Consider the following 21546-nt stretch of genomic DNA (forward strand, 5'->3'; position numbering starts at 1 on the left):
CCATGAAGCTGGATGTGTTCCACTAACTGCCCTCTGTTCTTCACTATTTCTGAAGGCAATTTGAGTAAACACATCAATTAGACTGTCATGGTTACATTGATCACTTTTAACCAATTCATATTTTATTCAACAATTGTATAGAAGAACTTAAATTATACCAAAACAATATAACAACATCATACTGAAATGTGTCATAATTAAAAATAATAATACCCTAACTATCTGAAGTCTCTTGCTCATTAAGCAATGAAAGTGACTGTCTAATTAGTTACACAGCATTGGTTTTATACGTTTCTTTGGGTGTGAACACACTATATCATTGATGTAGCCATGATTCCTCAGATAGGATTTATGAATGCTATTTGCATGCAATTAAAGCTAGAGGATGGCAGGTAGTTTTGTAATAAATATACAATGGCTGAAAACTTAGCAAGCTTTAAAATCATTGTTTGTCCTTTACAGGATTTACTTTACAAATAATTACTCTAAAAAGTTCAAAGGCTGGTTTAGAGCCCCAAACTGCCAATTATAACATATGGAATCTTTAATTTCACATGCAGAGAACTAAGCAATACAAATATTATAACTCAAGCTTGTGTTAGTCAAGCCTTAAATTTGGTTCATAAAAATTCACTTTTTAATGTTCCTCACCACCAGGTGAGGAACACCAGCTATAAGTTCCATGAAAACTAATAAGTTCTCTCTCTTTTTTTCTTTTCTTCTTGTTACTCACCACCAGTGAGAATTTTGGCTTTTATTACATTGTGTTAAGTAAAGAATAAAAACTTCAGGAGCTCTCTTTCATCATTAGTACATACAGAAGTTCATAAGACCTCTGGCATTATAGCAATCAATTCAATCTGTCACTTGAACATTAATAATACATAAGTGAAATTACAATGCGATCTCACCACTCCAAAAACCATATCTTCTGAGGGAATTAGGTGCTTGGTTTTGGATATGTTCCCCAGATGAATGAATGAAGACTTTGATTGTGGTTGACCTGATGATTAAGAGTAAAGCCACATCCAGGAAAATAACAAGATTCCACAAATGTTCAGTGTTTTGTAAATCTGGACTTGTGTCTCCCATGCTTTTTGCTGTATACAGTACATGCAACCACTGGGTGAAATAATCAGATGACATGGTCTGGTCTACCAATGCTATGCAGATGATATACAACTGTACCTGTCCTTTGCTCTGTGCATTGAGGGCCTGATTCAGCTTTGGGAATAGAGTGAGATTTAGCACTTAACTGATCATCTTGGTGAAACCAAGTTGCACTGCAGGTGGGGCAGATTTAAAAAATGCAGAGTAATTTAAATTTGAGAGGGAGGTGTCCAAACTGACAATTAAATTATAGAGCAATAATAAAACTGTGCAGTATTTGTGGGCTACATGCAAAAGCAGCCAGTATTTCCACTACATGCAAAAAAATTATGTATTTACACCCCTTGCATTGCAATATGGTTTGTCCAGGTACACAGTTAAGTGCAATTTCTCTCTCTATTCCCGAGGCTGAATCAGGCCCTGAGAACCAAATGCCACCTTAAATGGCTGTCTAGCTGAGATCTAGGAGTGGATGAGTGCCAGTTGGCCATGTCTGAATCCTGACAAAACAAAGGTCCTTATGATAGGAGCTCACCATCAATGGACAAGACTACGGCATAGCCAACCAACTGGACTGATTTTTTCCCCCATTGGTAGCATGTATACTGCAAAAAGCATGTAAGATAGTTTAAAACTTTGTGGAACACCGAATGGCAGTGGCACTGGTGATGATGGGTATACTACAGAAGAAACTCTCTGTGACCTGCCGGTGAGAAATTATTTGAACCAGCTAAGTACAGTATCAACCGCCCCACAGACATTTTTCAGGTGCTCAATTAGAATCCCATCACAGTATCAAATGCTGCAGAGAGGTCCAGAAGGATTAAAATTGAACAGTCACCTCTGTCTCTTGCCATCAGAAGATCATTAAGCACACATACCAGGACTGTTTCACTGCTATGTCTTCTCCTGAATCCTGACTGGAATGGATCATAAATATTATAGTTTGATAGATGGGTTTCCAGTTAAGTTGCAACCACTTTCTCAATAACCTTTCCTTAGTGAAGAGGGAAGCCATTTGGCACAGTTCAAGAATTTAATTTTAATTTCACAGCCAAAAATCTCTTTAAAAAGGTAAAACATAAAATAAGAAAGAAAAAAATTATATTATTTGAAAAATGAACACATTTACATTGTAAATTGTGTTTAATGCCTTTAAAACTACAGTACTACTTTTTACAAATAATCCACAATTTAAGTACAAATTTGTTGGCCCACAATTCAAAAGCATTTTGGTACATCACCTGAGGAGATGCCTGAGATCTACAGTCACTCTTTCAACAGTGCATTTTCACTGAAACCTGTAGTTCTGCAAAAGTTTGCACTTTAAAAAGCCCCTGTCCAAGGTGTAAGGGGGGGGGGGGGGTGTTGATAACAAGTTTATCAGTTGATTGCACATGATGGTGGAAAACGTATCTAGCTGAAACTCACAGAAATTATGTAATATAAATGGGAGAAGATTCCAAAATGTCACCAGACATCTGATGGACAAGGTGATATTGGCCTATTTATATAATGCCCATATTTAACTACATACTGTAGCTCATAAATGTCAATTAAGAGTACATACTAAAATCTATAGCAACAACATATTTTGCTTGTTAAAGTAACTGACTTGATGACTGCTGAGTTACTGTAATAAAGTTGAAAATGCTAATGAAAAAAAGAGTTATTGCTCAACCCCTTCAGCTTCATTAGATTTATAGTAGTCTGGAAATTACATTACCTAGGAGACTGCAAGACAGTTGCTTAAAATCACATCTGCTTATTGTGGTTAACATTATGCAGGAGTTAGACCTGTGTATAACCAATACATTTACAAAAAACAAAGAACATGCTGAACAAGGAAATTGGCCTGATACCATGCTACACAGGTTTAAAGTGCTAAAAATCTTTTCGTTCGTTCAGATATGTAAATTGGCATATATACACAATGTTCCGATGGGCTGTAATTAGCCTTAATGAAAAAAAATTGAATCTTAATTACCAGAACACATAACCAAGATACAGACTTGTCAAAGAGTGGAAAATATTGATGGCAAGAAAAGTGGTGTATTTCCACACTGTATAACAGAATGTGTTTAGTAAGCCAATTAAGGATTGTATTAAGTGCACTGCAAATGTAATTACTTCAGTCTTTAGAACATTGCGTTATTTCTCATTTTATTTATTTTTCATGTGAAAGCTTTCCCGAAACACATGGAGGTGATCTTGCTGGAACACTACAATTGTATCTACCATTTTATCATACCATTGCATAATTACTGTAAATGTACTAGAAACTGGACGCAAAGCAAAGCCTACGCTATTCATTTGGAAGGATTATAAAAAAAGTATGAATAAACCTCTTGGGAATTTGGATCAAATAATGCAAGATAAAATGCAAAAGAACACCCATTCTAAGTGCATCTAATAAGAGCTAATGAGGCAGATGTACGAAGCTCTGCTGGAAAATTATAAAGTGCAGAGTGATAAATGGCCAGCCATTCAGCTCCCAATTGTCATGTTACAGGCTGTGTTTGGAAAATGACAGTTAGGAGCTGATTGGTTGGTCGCTTATCACTCTTCAATTTATCACTTTCCAGAGCTTAGTACATCTGCTCCATTGTGCTTTGCATCTGTGGTATGACAGCAAAGTACTGGACTGTCATGTGTACTAGTCACACCAGATGATGTTAAACAAGTGTATCCCCTCTTTTTTTTTTTCCAACAAAATTCAAATTATCAGTTCAGTGTCTTGATTAGAGATCTGCTGAATATTTGCCTTTTCCAGTTATCCCTTGACAAATACATATTGACATATGCTGGCATGTCACACATATGTATATTTGTATCTATATATAGCACAAGTATACTCTGCAAAACTTTACAATTAGGAAGAAACACAGTAGTAAAGCAAGACCAGGTATTAATAGACAGAAAAAGTGGTAATAGGGTCCTGCTCGCAATATTACAATCTCTTTGAAAATAGTAGTTTGTTGCTTGAGATAAAATGCCACAAATTGCATATTTGTCTGGCCACATGCAGTCACACAGCAATGTTGGTTTGTGAACCAAAAGACTGTTTAAGTATGGAATTATAAGTTTAAATGAACTGTGTAATGGGGTGGTACCTGGATAGAATAGCCAAAGGGGGTAAAGAAAATAAATTTTTCACGAATTTGTTACAGTACGCTACCTGAGGTCTGTTTTCATAGAGTGCTTGAAGGGTTGGGGTCTTATTGTATAAGGGAGAGAATTCCACAGTATAAATACAGCCATAGTGGCGGTCGGTCTTTCTAGGGGCCAGCCAAGGAGGTATAGCAATGCCCCCCTCAGCGTAAGCTTCCATGTGCACTTAACATAGAGTAGTCATGCCCCTGCTTCATGGGCCCAACCAATTGTTTGGAGTACATGTATGGAGTTGGACTGACAGTGTGGAGCAGCAGCAGAAGAATGTTTTGCAAGGAAAATGAATCTAGCCATTTTGCATTCAAAATAGATTGGTTAGGAGAAGACAAGTATGAAAGAAATACAGTAGTAATCAATCTGAGCAATCACAGTGCATGAAGGAAAGTCTCTGCAGTGTCTTGTGTGAGACAATGACCTATCCTCATACACCTATCCTTTTTGCGCTATATGACTCGATTCCCATACTGCATACTGTTTCCTCAATTTTGCTACTTTTTCTTCAACTTTGAGTCTTAATACTCAAATAGTGTAAAAGGTACTTAGGATTAGGTTTTTGGTGCTGCTAAGTAACAATGACCATAGAATGCTAAACAGGGATATTTGGCACAGACTGAGAATATGTAAGTAAGTCACAGATGGCGTAGGTAACTCGTATCAGACCTGTCTTTTGCCTTATTACACAAACTGCATACTTTTTCCTCCATTGTGCTAAGTTTTCCTCATTTTCACATCTTAGTTCGCTCATAGTGTTCTAGGTACCTAGGATTAGTGTTTTGACGTGGTTTAGTAGTTAAGTCCATTGCATACTAAATTGGGGTTATTTGGTGCGATTTGAGGCTAGGGATATATTCACTAAAGTGCAGTTTTTAGAAGTGGAGATTTTGTCCATAGCAACCAATCAGATTAACTAGCACCTTCTAGAAGATAATAGCTAAAATCTGACTGGTTGCTATGGGCAACATCCCATTTCTAAAAACCTGCACTTTAGTAAATGTACCCCCTAGCCTCAAATTGCACCAAATAACCCCAATTTAGTATGCAATGGACTTTAGTACTAAACTACGCCAAAACACTAATCCTAAGTACCTAGTACACTATGAGCGAACTAAGGCCCTCATTCAGAGCCGTACGCTCTGAGCAGAGCGCACGCTCTGAATGAGGGCCGCCCTCCATAATTCTGGTGCGTCCTCATGGACGCTCGTATAGCTGTGGGTCACCACCCACAGCCTATACGAGCGTGCAGTTTGATGGCCGCGATGATCTTGACCATCGCGACCATCGCCACTGCGAGCCGGAGCCTGCGGTTGAGTTTTTCAACCGCAAGGCCCGGAGTGATTTTGGCTCTATCAGAGCCAAAATCACTCCCACTGACATCACTAGTGATGTCAGTGGGCCGGCTTCTGACGGTAGGCGTTCCCTTGGGAATGCCCCCGTCAGGGAGGCACGCCCCCGGCACGCCCACCAAAGGGGGCGTGCTGTCAATCAACATCGACAGCACGCCCCCTTTGATCAGACACAACGAGCGAAGGAAAGTCCTTCGCTCGCGCGTGTCTGGGACATGCGCACGACGGAGCTCCCGCCGTCGTGTGAATGCGCAGTGCACAACATCGACCCACTTGCGAGCGGACAGCCGCTTGCGAGTGGGTCTGAATCAGGGCCTAAGATGTGAAAATTAGGAAAAATTAGCACAATGGAGGAATAAGTGTGCAGTATGTGGACTCATTTATATGTGCTTATTCTGGAAATAAATTTTAGATGTACTATAAGTAACATGTAATTATATGTCCAAACTAAGATTTTTTTTAAATCTTATCTGATTAATTTTATCTTCTGGGATCATGAAAATATATATTACTTCCCCTAATAAATGAAAAATATTCACCCCCTGATTCCTTAGCTGCATAGGCGTAACTACCATAGGTGCAAAGGGTGCAGCTGCTATGGGGCCCAGAGCTGTGGAGGGCCAATTTTCTCTGTCAAAGTTACATGTGTTATATATACATTTTTCACCATTGAGTGGTACATAGGGGCCCTTACACTCTTTTGCTATGGGGCCATCAAATACCTAGTTATGGCCCTGCTTAGCTGTTTAATATTTCTCCACAGAAGACAAGGGAATTTGCCATTTCTGCAGACATGTCTCGTTTTGAGAGCACTGATTGGAAAGCCAAAGCAATTGAGTCAGTGATGTTGACAATAGGGTTTTGGCAGCACTGATTACTTCTGCTTATGCAGTAAATATGTCTGACTATCACAAACTAAGTGCACCACCAACTGCCTGAAACCAGGAACTACCACAATGTCTGGATGCATAATCATGTAGCCCTACCAACATCTATGATTTGTAGTTTGGTACCCTATGTATCAATATATTTTACATTTTGCAAATTCCAGTCGCAAATTAATAGAAAAGATCATACCTAGGTGTATTTCTACCAATGTAAAACACAAGCATGGAATGCATTAAGGACAGTCTTGATGTCCCCTCAACTTATGATTAATGTAAGACATAAATGAGCCTGAACCAAGTAGTATTTTAAAAGAAAAACAGAAAAGCTTCAATTTATGAAGGAAATGTGTTAGTAAGTTGCAAATAAATGCAGTATTTCACGCTAGTAACTGCGCACATTTTCCAGTCAATACACAAAGCTTAGTGATGATTGATTAGCAAGGACAGGTATACACATAATGGTATTGTCCAGAAAACTGGATGCATTTACACAGATAAAGAATTATTGCTGGTCCACAATATTTCTGGGTCATAAATGAGTTTTAATGTTAATTAAAATAAATGTAATATTTCACCTTATAAATAATGTATATTGGAGCGTAGGAATTAGCAGGGCACGTACCATTGAATTCTTGACACTCTGTAGTAACCGCTCGTGTTGCTCTGCTATTGCCAGAGCTGCTGAATGAACCTTATGATAAATGGCTTCACCTTCTCTGGTTTGGAAGATAAACAGTCCTTCCCCTGTGTCACACATCCTGCCAACAGACAAACACAAAACACATGTGAACGAAGGCTTGGATTCTGCAGCCAATTACATTAGTCTTCCCTGTAGTATATCCAAGCTTGTCTACTGCAATCAAACTGGTTACATCCTGATCCTGTGCAAACAAACAGACAGATAAAAGTATGACTGACCTCATACAGATAAATACTGCAAATTATAAAGCTAGCATCCTTAAATTGTGTTGTGTTAAATTATGGTAAAGAACAGGGGTACTTTTATATATATAACTATTTATATATATATAGATAGATAGATTGATATAAGTATATATATATATATATATATATATACACTGTATATGGGATGGGTATGGGATGCCGGCACTCGGAATCCCAGCGGTAATAATCCTGATGCTGGCACCCTGACAGGGTTAGAATACCGATACTTGTCGCTCAGTATTCTAACCCTCCCCCTACCCTGCCTGTTTGACTCTCATTGGCTGCTAAAACAAACACACACCCCAGCGCTCACAGCTGGTCCAACGGCACCCAGGGCACGAGCCCCGCCCAACCCACCTTAGTTATGCCATTGCCCTTCCCCCAACCCCGCTACTCAACTTCGGGACTCCAGCGGTTGGCATGCCAGTGCCAGGATTTTGACAAGTGTTGGGATTGCAGCAGCAGTAATCTGTGCGCCGGAACCCCTGCAGTCAGGAAATTTACCGCATCCCCTGTATATATATGTATATATATATATATATATATATATATACACATTTTTATTGTAGTCTTGTGTTTGAAGGTTATAGACTTGTGTAAAAGAACATTCATTGAGGTTTTAAAGGGCTTGTACCATAGGCCTTCTGAGTATGCACAGAGTTCAAACATACTATGAGAACTTTTTCTGACATGATCAACGCACACACTGTAGGAGGTAATGATATTGGTCAGGCACGCACCAGTGAAAGACTTATTATTGAATTGTAAAAGACCTTAATTTTTAAATTATGTACAATCCAGCGGCATCCAGCCTCCCTATCTTTCAGGACTGCCCTCAGTGTCTCTTCCACTATTCACAGCCTTCCAAGAACCACCTTACCTGCAACATCCAGCAGTCTGTGCTGCATTTCTTTATATCAGAAGGCATTTATGAAAGTCTGTCACTTAAATAATTTGCACTCAGTTGTGCACCATTCTTATAAAGCAGGGTGCATAGGATGATTTAATTGTCCTACAGTCGGTGCAGGACAAGTGCTAGATGTTACAAAAACTTTCAGTGCAGTATAATTTTCTGCAGATGGTTTTAACACAAACCCTGCTGGTCCGGCAGGGCTGGAAGTGGACTGTTGAAGCAGGATTAGTGGCTGAGACGGAATCAGCGTAAAAAATTAGCGTGCGCGATGCCATCTTGTGAATGGCAGCTAGACTCCAATTTAGAAACAAGAATCTGCAAGATGCCATTTTGCGACCAGCGCCATTTTAAGTTACAACTCAGGAGCTAAGTACAGATGGCAATGTTTTTGATAATCTTTTTAGAAGCCATGACAGGCCCATTCTGGGGACAACCTTGCATAGAGAAATGCCAAAACAACTAGAAAAACAGCCTCCTGAGAAAAGTAAATAGAATAGACAATACAACAGAATACTGTGAGTGTTTTACATAAAAATTGGGAATCCCTATATATAGACAAGTATAGTTGTGGCAATTGTAATATAACCCAGACATTGATCTACACAATTGAATTTGTCTGAATCCCAAACAGGTTTTAGTCTCACTCCCAGACAGAATGGCCCCAGCTTCACAGCTGGGGGTCTCCACCTTGTTTGAAAAGTGAAGATCACTGCCCATAACACATTTGCATTGCAGTTTGAAACTTTTAGTAAGGAATGAGATATGTATATATATATATATATATATATATATATATATATGTGTGTGTAAATCCATCATAAATAGAATCTCATGCATAAACACTGCACATTACGCACAGTTGCGCTGCTAACATGACGCACATTAGCGAATGCTCAATATCCTGCATGCGAACGCTGTTTATTAGCTGCATGCATGCACATCTGCCCCAAATCAGATAAACCTAACTAGCGTCTTTTCTCATATCCCTAATACTTACATAATGCACACTTACACAAAAGGTTCCATAGCTATAAAGTAAAAGATCCAAGTTTTATTCATTTATTACAAATGCCGTGAAATAAAGACTATTTGGTATCTAAGGTTTAATACATGATAAATAAACCGTGTTTGGTATTATGCTGATCTGCGCTTTATCCACAGCTTTCTGGTATCATCGGTGTGAAGAATGGAACATGCGTTCGCAACTTATGGACCGTAAAGACATAAATAACCAAAATGTACTTTGTAAAACCAACAGTCTAGATTTGCATGAGGTGGGAAAATGAAGGCAACCAGCTGTTGGAGGCTGAACTGTAGCCATTTGAATCAACCTGTTAAGTGCCTTGCAACAAACGCACCATGAAGGAGAGCCAATGGAAACGCAACAAGACCTCTCTTTTGTTCAGCTTATTTCTGGGGGGGTATAAATATGTGTGCTCTGACCCTGGGTTTCTAGTCTATTCTGCTGATTGCTGAAGGTCTCTTGCTGATGCCGGAATCTGGTCCCAGAGCGCTATGTATGATTGTATCTTGGGTCTGTATCATTTCTTTGCACTAAATTGTACTTAGATCACAGCGTGTATTATCTGTACTTTGGTTGAATAATACTTTGTGCTTTGGAAACACATGTTCAAGGTCTAAGGTCTTTATTTTACTGTATGACTGCGTACGTAAATCTTAGAGGTTATAGGCAGGTTTTAGAAGGTATAGGTAGGAAGGTATATAGCCAGTATCCTTAGTCTTGCACAAGCCACTTACACCAATACTCAGAGGTAGAGCCATGGGCCTATAAAAATTCTGCTCTCCAGTCATTTGACTGGACATTTTTTTTTCAAGCAGGCAGAAGCATTTCACAGCCACCCAAACATTGCTTCCACTTCACTGACATTTCCATTTACGCCTAGTGAATGATGCCTGGTGAACAGATTATTTGTGAGTCCATATACTGTATATGTAACAGTAAATAGCAGAGGCAAACAAATCCGAGACTGCCAGAGCTTCCTTCCAATACAATTAATGTGACAGCTAATTAAAGAAGCTATGATGTCACAAGTTTCCTTGTGCATTCTGGGAATTACATGCAGGGGGCATGGAAAGCAGATGTAAGCACTTCCAACATGTAAGCATATTGGTTTGGAGAATAGCCTCCATATGAGGCATTAGGATTCCTATTCTTAGAACTTACTTATTAAGCCTGGTAAGCAAAGTTCATGTTCAAAAGGATCAGTGACTAAGCTCTGTGCTAGCCTCAGATCAGACACATTAATTACGTTGTTCTTAATTTCTTTTCAATGTCTTTCAAAATTAGACTGATCTTGCTCATAACAAAATCTTCATCACAAATTACATGATATTGTTGCTTTTCTCAGTAAGATGCAAAACATTATTATATGTATGTGGATCTGTGTTATCTTTTCATTGTTATTTGTTTACCACAGCTTTACATACAGTAAATCAGTGTTACTGTACTATATTTGAGGGGAAGGAGTACTTGGCACATTGGGGACTGCTCTTCCAGTGATTTTAGCTCTTGCTAAAATCCTCAGAAATTACAATTCCCCATGAATTTTACCTGGAGAATATGGGGTTTATTCATAAAGATAATGAAGTGGGTCATGGTAACTTTTAAAACCGATTGCATCATATCGATGAGAGATATTTTGAAGTTACCAAGTGTTTCAGTAATACCCATTTTGCGATGTCCCACGATATTCAGCCTCCTGAGCGAAGCAATAGATTAATGCAGATTGAAAAATACTGCATCAGTGTCCTGAGATCCGAATACTGCGCATGCGCTGGTAAAGTTGTAGCCTCCTGTACTTCACTTTGCTGTGGCAGCTCTGGCTGCTGTTATAAAGCAGCAGCTTTCCCAATAAGGACATGAGCACCTCTTTGCATCCACGTGCGGCCATCCTGCAGAAATTCCCCAAACCCTGTACCTTCCCTGAGAGCTTCACTTGTCCCCAGCAGTAGCAACTGTATTGGAGTTCAGCAGCAACTGGCTGCCCCGGTCAGACTCCAAAACCTTCAAGCCATAGTAATGGTGCCTCTCCCCCTTGTGCTGCTCTTCGTCCAGAGCTCTGTTATTGCACCCTAAATTTTTTATGTATTGTTTTTTTTTTTAACTGTTGAGCCACCTCAATAAATCTCAGCTGGCAGCAGCCTGCTGTGACCTTGAGAAGTGGTTTACTTCACCCCTATGTTAGACATAAACAGATGGATAAGTGGTTGATACTTCACAGTCTGTGGGGCAGACTCTCTACTTGGCAGAACTCTCATTAGCTGATCTGCAATACTTTCCTAACAATACTCTTACAGACCCCCCAACCAACCCTCCCTTTATTAATTGCTTGAATTTTTTTCTGCCACCTTCTTCCTGGGCACCTCTTATTGGCTGGTGTCACTGAGGGGAGGAGGCAGGAAGACATCAGTCTTTACTGCTTTTCTCCCATCAGGAGACTCATTACTAGTGTATGGAGAAGCGATTTCTCCACTGTAACTCCTTCTCTGTATAGGATGAAGCAGTGAAAAGTCCTGTTATCACAGTGGGAGAGTGATAAAGGGCTTTTCCCTGCTATATGAATAGACCCCTTTATGCAGTGGATTGTGGTCATCTTAGTTGATGAATTTATATGGTGCTGTGTCCCAAAAATGGCAGTAGGAGATTATACTCATTTGTTGTGTTAAATCCATATAACTCAGTGGAGTTCTCTAACTATATTTAAAAGTCACATTTCTAGAGTCCACATATGGGAGATGATGGAGGGCTCAATGATGGGAAAAGTAATTTTTAAAATAACAAACTTTTATACTCTTTAGTGCAACATTAATCAATTATAAAGTAAACTTTTTAATTTCCATTGACTAATTACTGTCAGGAATAATCCAAGATTAAGGACTGGATTCAATTACACGTAAGCTTCCGTTTTCAGCCAGTCATAAAAGGCTGATTCTATTTGCACCACCATAGACTGTAAGCAGAAGAAACCTATTGTGAGGTACTGTAATGTGTAAAACACCAGTGTAGCGGTGGCATTTGCAGTTAATTAAATCACCCCATAAGAAGACTTTGGAGATGAAAAAAAAAGTGCTGGAGAAGCCCTTTAAGTAGCAAATAAAGGTATAGGACCTTATGTAATAGCCTGCAAGATGCAGACAAGGGACATGAATCCACTAAGTTTGCCCATATTTAAAGCTGCAATAATTTAAAAGGCAAAAACGGAATCAGTTTGGGCCGGCATATCTCAGACTATTGAGAGAGGCTGATAATGTTTTATATTTTTCAATCTATTGATTCATTCAACCACTGAGACACCTTTTACTACCAAACTCTCCACATCTCAATGTACCAGATCTACCATCTACCAGATGATGTCCAAGCATTCTCATTAAAGAGCACTTGTTGACCATTGACAGTGGCGGCAGTCATTTGTGGTTTTACTAATAATCATGAGAATACAAACTATATTTAGCAATGAGTAACATCCCTGAGGCAATTCATGGCCAAGGAATTGACAAGCAGCATCTCACAGTAACATAATGGCTGCCTCCACGTATGACAGCTCCACTTGAAACACAATTCTGCAATTTTTATTGTCATTCAGGAAAGAAAAAAATAAAATACACACACAAGTGCTTGGAGGATAATGTGATTTTCTCTTTCTATTTTTTTTTTTACACACCTTCCAGCTTCAAACGTGAACCAAGCTGGGTCCCGCCCATACCTCCGCAATGAGCTTAGCGGCCAAGACACCAGCTTCATCCTTGGGTTCTGTACATCCCACAGGCAGATGTTCTCAAATGTTATCTGCAGAGTGCATTCCCCATGGACATCTAAATTAGGGGATGGCATCAAATACACATTGAATCTCTCTGGGAGAAAAACAGAATGTTAGTCTTAAATCTTTATAAATAAAAAAATAAGGCAAAATATGACTGTGCAACAGTAACAAATTAAGATGGAAGACCATACATGTTACAACTACATCTTAAAAACACATATATACAGTATGCAACTAAAAAAGAAAAAACAGGAAAGCTTGCTATGTGTGTTCGTAAACTACAACTTAAGAAATGGAGAACCCGTTGCTTTTCAGGGCACACTGGGACTGACTTATGTCATAACAAGTAGAGAATTTACCTCTGAACTACATTATGAAATGATATGCTGAACTCTGGAGATGGTTTACATACAGTACGTACTATTGCTGATGTAAGCTATTCAGTATCTGAGACATATTTATTAAGCTACCTTATACCCCCACCACCAGCCTCTACATAACGTCTCCATTTGTGATAATGGCATGTGCACTATGTTTTCTGACAGCCAGAAATAATTCTGTAGCAGGAATTTGTTGAAATTGAGCGTAGTCCGAGTAGAATGATAATTATTTTTGGATATATACAGTAACATTCATGGTAGCAGAGGACACTCAATTTGGCTACCCATTTGATTTGATAGGGCTTAAAATCATGAACAATGAATCGGTAAACAAATTTACAACCCCTACTGTGTGCAACTTCACTGTAATCGCCCCTTAGCCTGAAAAATTTGCAGCACAGAACAAGTCTGGAAACTCCTAGTAAAAGCATTTTGGATGCTTTACTGGTGGAATATTTTACCCTGGCTTAAAGATTTTGGGAATGATTTGGAGTTGGAAGCGAAGCAAAAAAAAAAAAAGTAACTTTGCAAGCAGTGCAAATTCAATCAGTGCAAATAATTTATAATTTTTGCATGAAGGTTTAAAACTCACTGACTTTGCATATAGCCCACAAATACTGGACAGCTTTATTTTTACACAGCAATTTAGATTTGAGTTTGGTAGGAGTAGAACACACCTCTCTTAAATCTCAATCTCTCTGTTCATTTTAAATTCACTAAGTGTCACTTTTTATATTAGCTGCATATTTGGAGGTTTCAGCCATTAATTTTAAGGGGCAGTAAAATAAAATACAAAACCACTATGTGTTTAACCCCTTTGTGCAGGGTACGAGTGGAGCTCGCCCTCCAAACATACAGTATAGCTAGACTGTGGAGAGTGAGCCCCACTCGTCCTCTATTCAGAGTGGCTGCACTAGAAAAGAAAGAATATTTTACCACAACCCGACCTTCCTACCCAAGTCCTAAGGATCGGTGGGTACTCCTGGAAGCTGCCTGGCCTGAACGTGAAGTGCCACAGGCGCACAAATGCATGCCAATGTCACTTTTGTAAAAATAAAATTAATCAAAGCAGCTGGAAGAGGGAATCAAAGCAGCTGGAAGAGGGAATTATAGTCCCTCTATCTCCCCATCCCCAGCACCTAGAAACATTGGGGCACACTTGTTTGAAAGAGAGCAGTCCCCTCTTTCAAATTATGTGCCCCCCTTTGAGATTATTTCCTAGTGACCAGGTAAAACCATCTGCACTACAGTGAAATCATGGAGTCCAAGGGCACGATTCAATTGAGCGCGATGTAAATAGCGCTGGGAGATAGCTCCCGGAGCTATTCAATCATCGCGATGTTAGGTCGGGGAAGGCTCGTTCTCGCGCCTTAAACAGGGTGTTTAGGCGCGAGAACGGGCATTCCCTGACCTAACTTCCCGGCGTGATGCTGTTTTCCTGGCGCTAAGGGCAGAAAACAGCATTGCACCTGGACTTTTGTCGGATTTCTGCTCGCATCCCCGGAGGGGTGCGAGAAGAAATCCTTAGTCGGGCTTAGCAGCACGGTGTATTGTATAGCTCCGGGAGCTCACTCCCGGTGCTATTCACATCGCGTAGAATAGAATCATGGCCCAAGAATCCATAAAATCAGGGGCATCCATTTTAAAAAGATAGGAGTCTCCTCTTTCAAATGATTGGATTTTAGTGCTTATTGTCTGGTCATCACCTATCATCACTATACAAAATATGTTTCCGTATATGGACACTATGTGCCATCACACGCCCATACGACACCTGCAATTTGTAGGCACCCATATTTGAAAGAGGAATCCAGACTTCCAAATTGTGTGGCCCACTAGTAGCTTTTGCCTGGTGATCATTTGTTATCACCAGACAATCTTGGACTACTGAAAATAGAAATTTTCAGTATATGGGTGGGAGGGCCTATAACGCCCTTAATTACACCTGTAAATGTAGGGTCACTCACATATGAAAGAATGGAATCCCTTATTTCGAGTTATGTGGCTCTCTTAGCAGCTATTGTCTGCTGATCGATCACCTGTGATCACCAGACAATGTCACCCAGCGCTACATAAAAAATTAGTTATACATAGATGGGAGAAGGGCACATTGTGTCTTATCTCCCGCCCATTGGCCTGCACACATACTGGGGAACCCTATCTTGAAAGAGGGCGTCTCCTCTTTCAAACAATGTGCCCCCTTAGCAGTTATTGTGTGGTTCTCACTAGAAAATACCTGAAACAGTACACGAAAAAATTTAATTTTCCAGAAAAGGTGCGGATCTAAAGCCCATACCTCCCCCATCTTGTAACAAATAAAAAGTTATCCCTCATTTAATGCAATAGTTTGTCTAGTTTAGAAAATAGTAGGCCTTGTTGGGATACCATATTCTTCCTGTACACAGTGATAGTACAAGCGAAAATTAAAAAAAAATGCATTTTCATTTCAAGCGCATATTTTTTGTCAAAACCTACACATAGAATCCTCCGTTTTACTATTTTGGAAAGGTGGATTGCTGACAGTACAAGAACCACAAAGTATTTCTTTGTGATGGAAAGAAAAATGGGTTTTTGGTTATCTTTCATGAAATTTTAATAAAAAACCCACTATTTTGGCGATATGTGTTAAAATTTTTGGTGTATTAGAATAAGACATAAGACTATTGTATTTTCTGAAGATACAAAGTCTACTGAAAAAAACAAAGTATAATTTGTATGGGTGCAACGTAAAAACAAAATCAGTAATATTGATGTTGGAATGTAAAGAGCGATAACGTAGAAAATTGGCCTTAGTACAAGGGTGGGAAAACCCACAGTAGCGAAGGAGTTAACATGTTTTAATGCAAGTTAACTGCAAAAAAATTACTTATGTGTGTGTAATGTGTGCAGTAGAGCATTGTTTTTGAACAATTCTGATCCTCACAAAGGGGGAGATGTACTAAGTCTAGGAGAATGATAGAGCGGTGAAAGATAAAGTACCCACAAATCAGCTCCTAACAGTCATGTTACAGGCTGTGTTTGAAAAATGACAATTAGGAGCTGACTGGTTGGTACTTTACCTCTCTCCACTTTATCACTCTCCAAGGCATGGTACACCTACCCCAATGCAATTAAAATGCTATATGAACCGTAGAAGCATATAGCAACAGAAATCAAATGCACATAAAAGCAGAAGGGCTGATGCAGACTTAAAACAATTTGGGGCTGGTTTATTTATTATAATGTGTTGATTTTATTTCCATTGTAGATAAACTACTGTAGTTGTTGCTATCTGACAAATATGTAACATTATTTTGTTTATTTCTAGTAAAAAACATTAACAGCGTTCAGTGCTAGCTCGGACATGTTCATATCCTGGATGCGTCAGTAGTAATCTTTGTTGATTGTCATGTTTTCCTTAGTGCCATTGTGATGTTAATGAAACAGTATTTAGAGCATACAGTACAGTAAATTAAATGTACTCTATATGAGTAATGGAAAAAAAATGCTTTCTGATTTTTCCAGGATCTGATCTGAAACACTTAACTGATCATATTTAATTTTCATACAAAAAACATCTTATGCTACTGGTTTAACAGAAGTACTTGTGACCCTTTTACTAGAGTTGACACCCAACATGTATAATTTTCACGGCACACAAATGTCCCAGTTCCCTACATGAGAGTTATTATTAACATTGCTCAGAGTTGAAAATGTGCATTAAATCCACAGTAACCAAGCATTAACTTTCATTGTATATTATACACATGCATGATAATTGGTTGTTACAGTTTCAGTGCAGATTTTCAACATTGAGCAATGTAATAACCATTAATGTGGTAATGTATAAGGCATTAACATATTATTAACACTTACCATTCTGTTCTCTTTCTACTCCAGTAGCTAGCAAATCTGGTTCTCCCAAACTGATGTCATTAATCTGTGTCCCAAGACATTCTGTGTGTAGTACCTTGCACCATTCATCTGCCTCCAATTCTGTGCAAATGCACGAAAAAGCACTGTAAGCATACAGCTGTCCCTGTGTTTCCACATCCTTTAATAATGATGTCATCCCTATTAGGTTCTCAGTAATTATTAATTTAATACAATTGAAATTAGATTTGTAACATTGAATGTTCCTTAAGAGTAGCATATTTTGCACATCTAACTGTCAAACTTGTTTTGCTTCTGTCAATAAAAAATAGCTAGCACAATGTATAAAAAATAGGTCGCTTTCAAATATATTGTGGAAAGGTCTAGCCACTAGCTAGACCTAACAACAGTTCCTTCTATAGAGCAAGGTGGATTATTGACGGTCTTTAGAAACAGTCAATACATTTCACATCTGAGTCACCAGGTTAATAGCTAGAAAATGGACCCCAGAAAATCGCTTATCTCATAGGTCATGTAAATAGTGAGATAAGGTTAAGATGCATCAAGTGTAACTAATTTCCACTGGCAGAAATTAGACATTAAAGCAAGTGTTCTATTTAGTGTACAAATAGCTTCAGGAGTGAGACTAGCAGATTTGGTTGTTCTGCTCTACAAGATTAGGCAGCCTGTGGGTCTCTAGCTGTTGTTGAGGTACTGTACTAAGCCCTAGTGTGAGCTGTGATGTGGCTTGTTTGCATGTGCTCTACAAAGCATGCATGGCTGGAATTATTTTTATTATACATGATTTATCTTACTCCTTCAGTTTATTTTTATTTTCTTCCTTTAAATAAAATGTATTTGTCTGTCTCTATCTGCTCCAGCTCTGAGTAGACATTTTCGATGTGTTGTGTCAAATTTTCTCCCTTAAAGGAATCTCTTACTCTTCCCTCATTTAAAGAAGAAAGTACACCCTCTATATTCATTTAAAGAAGAAAGTACACTCTTTTTAAGTCATTGTTATACAATCAAGGCATCATTAGCAATCTGATTCTCACTAAAGGCCAGATTCAATTACACGCGAAAAGGCGAAATCGGCGAATATTCCTGCTTTTAGTCTGTTGTGTCTTATCTCCAAATTCTATTCCGGGACCACATCGCCTATGCTGAAACTCAATGCACTGAAACAGGCGGAAAAGTTTCTCTAATGAATGGCAGGCAGAAAAAAGTGCAAAATCTCTATTTTGGGGTGCAAATGTGGGGAGTTGATTCAGAACCCTTTGGAAACCCCCCCTCCCACAAGGACAAATCAGCCAACAAAAAATAAAAAAACTTACCTTAGAACACCCCAAAAAAGACATGTAATTTTTGGGATGAAAATGAAAAAGTGGGGGGACAAGGATAAAAAGTAGCAAAATAGGTTTCTTGGGGGGCTGTATGGATGGGGCAGGTGTTTTTAGGATTGCAGGTGCCTGCAGCAGGTGGAATTTTCCCATTTTTGAACAGTGCACTTTAGAGACACAAAAATATGCTAGCACCCATTTCAAGTACCCCAAATTTGACTGGACTATTTATTTTCCACAAAAATACTGCTTTTTATCATTCTTCACCACTTACAAACATGCTTCTAGAAAGCTTTTAACACAAACATAAGGACACAAGTACTTTTATTAGGGCTAATAGTACACATCTGTAATGATTACCAGTGTCAGGGAGTCTTATTTTGGGGTACAGACTGATTCCCCCAATCAATTCAGTACTTTCCGCCTGTTAAGCACTCGCCTATTTGCATTTTCACCTGTTCCGCAATTGAATACGGTAAATCACGGGGACGCACATGCCGCAAAATCAAGTTTCAAAGAGGCGAATGCGGCGAAAAGTAGAATAGATGAAAAGTTTCCAAATTTTCGCATCTATTTGAATACGGGCCTAAGGGGTATATTTACTAAAGTGCAGGTTTTTAGAATTGGAGATGTTGCCCATAGCAACTAATCAGATTCTAGTTATTATCTTCTAGAAGGTGCTAGACAAATGCTAAGTAGAATCTGATTGGTTGCTATGCTAAGTCTCAATCAATCTAATCTCATGTGATAAATAATTCATAAAATTTTTTATTTAGCATTATTTATTCAATAAAAATTAGAGACCACGTGTGTAAAAAAAAGTATACCCGGCTGCTCCCTTGTCATAAAATCAAGTAAATTGAGCCAGGTGCTGTTAAATAAATGCACTTCATTATGTGATCATCAGGAAGTGTTGTCACTCTCTACTACGTAAAAGCAGAAGATTTGGTGTTTCTATCAGGTTAGTTTTAATACCAAGGAGCAAAGGTCAAAACATAAGATCTAAGATATCGCTAACAACCCAAACATTACATACAGCAATCTACAGGCTTTTGCCTACCTAGTAAATGTTGAGGTTCATTACGCTACTATAAGACAAGGAATGAAAAAACAAGGTTTTATTAGAAGGACAGCCAGGACTAAGACCATCCTCTCCAACAAAAATATTATAGAACAGCTTACGTTTGTATAGTTGCATCTGAACAAACATTTAGACTTCTGGAAAGTGTTCTTTGGACAGACAAGATCAAAGTGGAGTTGTTTGGTCTTTAAGCACAATGCCAAAAACCAAAACAGAACACATCACTATAAGTACCGTGTGATAACTGTCAAGAACTGTGGTGGAGGAGTTATGATTTAGGGATGTTTGGTCATTGAGTGGAAGCAGTGTTACCCCAAATACTACATACTGATAAACTCATACAGAAAAGTATTACTTCAAATGTATTGCTGCCTAATTTGTATCTACAGTATCAGTTACAGAATCACAGGGTGTGATTACTTTTTCACTGTTACTTCAAGTTGGCTTATCATCTTATAAATAAATTATGGGAAAATAAAGTTTGTTTTCACTTGAGATTAGATTGAACATGTTTCAAGACTTGGTGAGAACTAGATGATTGCTAATTATATCCTTATAAGTAATCAAAAAAATTTAAATGAGTGTGTACCGTACTTTTGTTTTACATGCCTTGACCTTCCTGCTCCTCTTGATTCTAAGCTTATTACAGGGACCTACAGATGTGTTCTCATACACATTTCGTGGCAAATAGTCCCTCTCGGTGCGTAAAGTTCCATCTAACTCAGCCACGCAGAGTGTCTTATTCACATAAATAAAATAACTGGGAGCAACACTGTGGCTTCAGTCCCGGGTGACTTGGCCGAGCCAAGCATCTTTTTGTTCCAAATCTGCATCTTATTTGCACAAATAAAATAACTGGAAGTGACAAAACTAGTTTTCACTGATCAATCTGATGTGCAACATTTGTATATCTGTGTGCAACTGAGTCTGAATCTGTGTAAGAAGTGCTACGATGCAGTGGCCGTGGCTTTTAGACATGCCAAATTCTGTTTTGCTTCCTCTGCGACTTTGCACATGTTTACAACTTATTCCTGTGCTTTCAAAGTTACAGCCAGTGTCTCTAGTACACTTTGAGTGGTGTTTTGCGGCATCTGCGAAATTTAAAGAAAAAGACAGCGCACTACTCCAGTGGCCCAGTCACATTGGACTTTTCGAGCCATATGGCGTATGGACACTAAATGTATAAAGACACATCAGTATACAGTACGCTTCATGATTCATATAGTCAGCTTGTGATTTGTTTACTTCCTATATTGTATAGTGCTGCAGAATGTTTATTTTCTAAGTAATAGACAATAACAGTAATGAATTTCTGTGGGATATACTGTACTATGTTTTATGTTTGGCTGGGAAAAAACAGTGTCACATACTTATTATTTTGCTGAGACCTGTATTTCCCCTGCACTTGAATAGTATAGTAAATAATTTATTACATGCGTCATTTGTAGGACTACGTCTTACGAGTTCTATAGACATTTACTACCTGGGCATGTCCAAAAAGGATCAACCTTGATCCATAAATTATTATGTTATTGCATATATTACTGCTTTTGAGAAAGGCATGAAATACATCTGGTGGCTCTACACCAAAATTAGAGAATTTGAATAGTATTACAGTACCAGTGTTTAACCTGTTTTATGGCAGAAATGAAACACCTTTCCTATGTACCCTAGGGCACAGGTTCTCAAACTCTGTCCTCAGGACCCCGAACAGCGCATGTTTTCCAGGTCTCCCCACAGAAT

The 21546-nt window shown here is 38.7% G+C and overlaps 1 protein-coding gene across 1 annotated transcript in view; it reads right to left on the reverse strand.

Annotated features, from left to right (window-relative positions):
- The window catches only part of DOK5 (docking protein 5), a 244682-nt gene that overhangs the window by 19883 nt on the left and 203253 nt on the right, over positions 1-21546 (reverse strand). The window contains exons 4-6 of the mRNA XM_088458026.1: positions 17386-17505; positions 13052-13241; positions 7134-7269 (exon numbers count right to left, since the gene is read on the reverse strand). Of these exons, the coding sequence (XP_088314152.1) occupies positions 7134-7269; positions 13052-13241; positions 17386-17505 (446 nt within the window). The remainder of the gene's footprint in view (positions 1-7133; positions 7270-13051; positions 13242-17385; positions 17506-21546) is intronic.

Source organism: Taudactylus pleione, unplaced genomic scaffold (assembly GCF_031769625.1).
Source record: "Taudactylus pleione unplaced genomic scaffold, aTauple2 ptg000803l, whole genome shotgun sequence".
NCBI classification, from domain to species: Eukaryota; Metazoa; Chordata; class Amphibia; order Anura; family Myobatrachidae; genus Taudactylus; species Taudactylus pleione.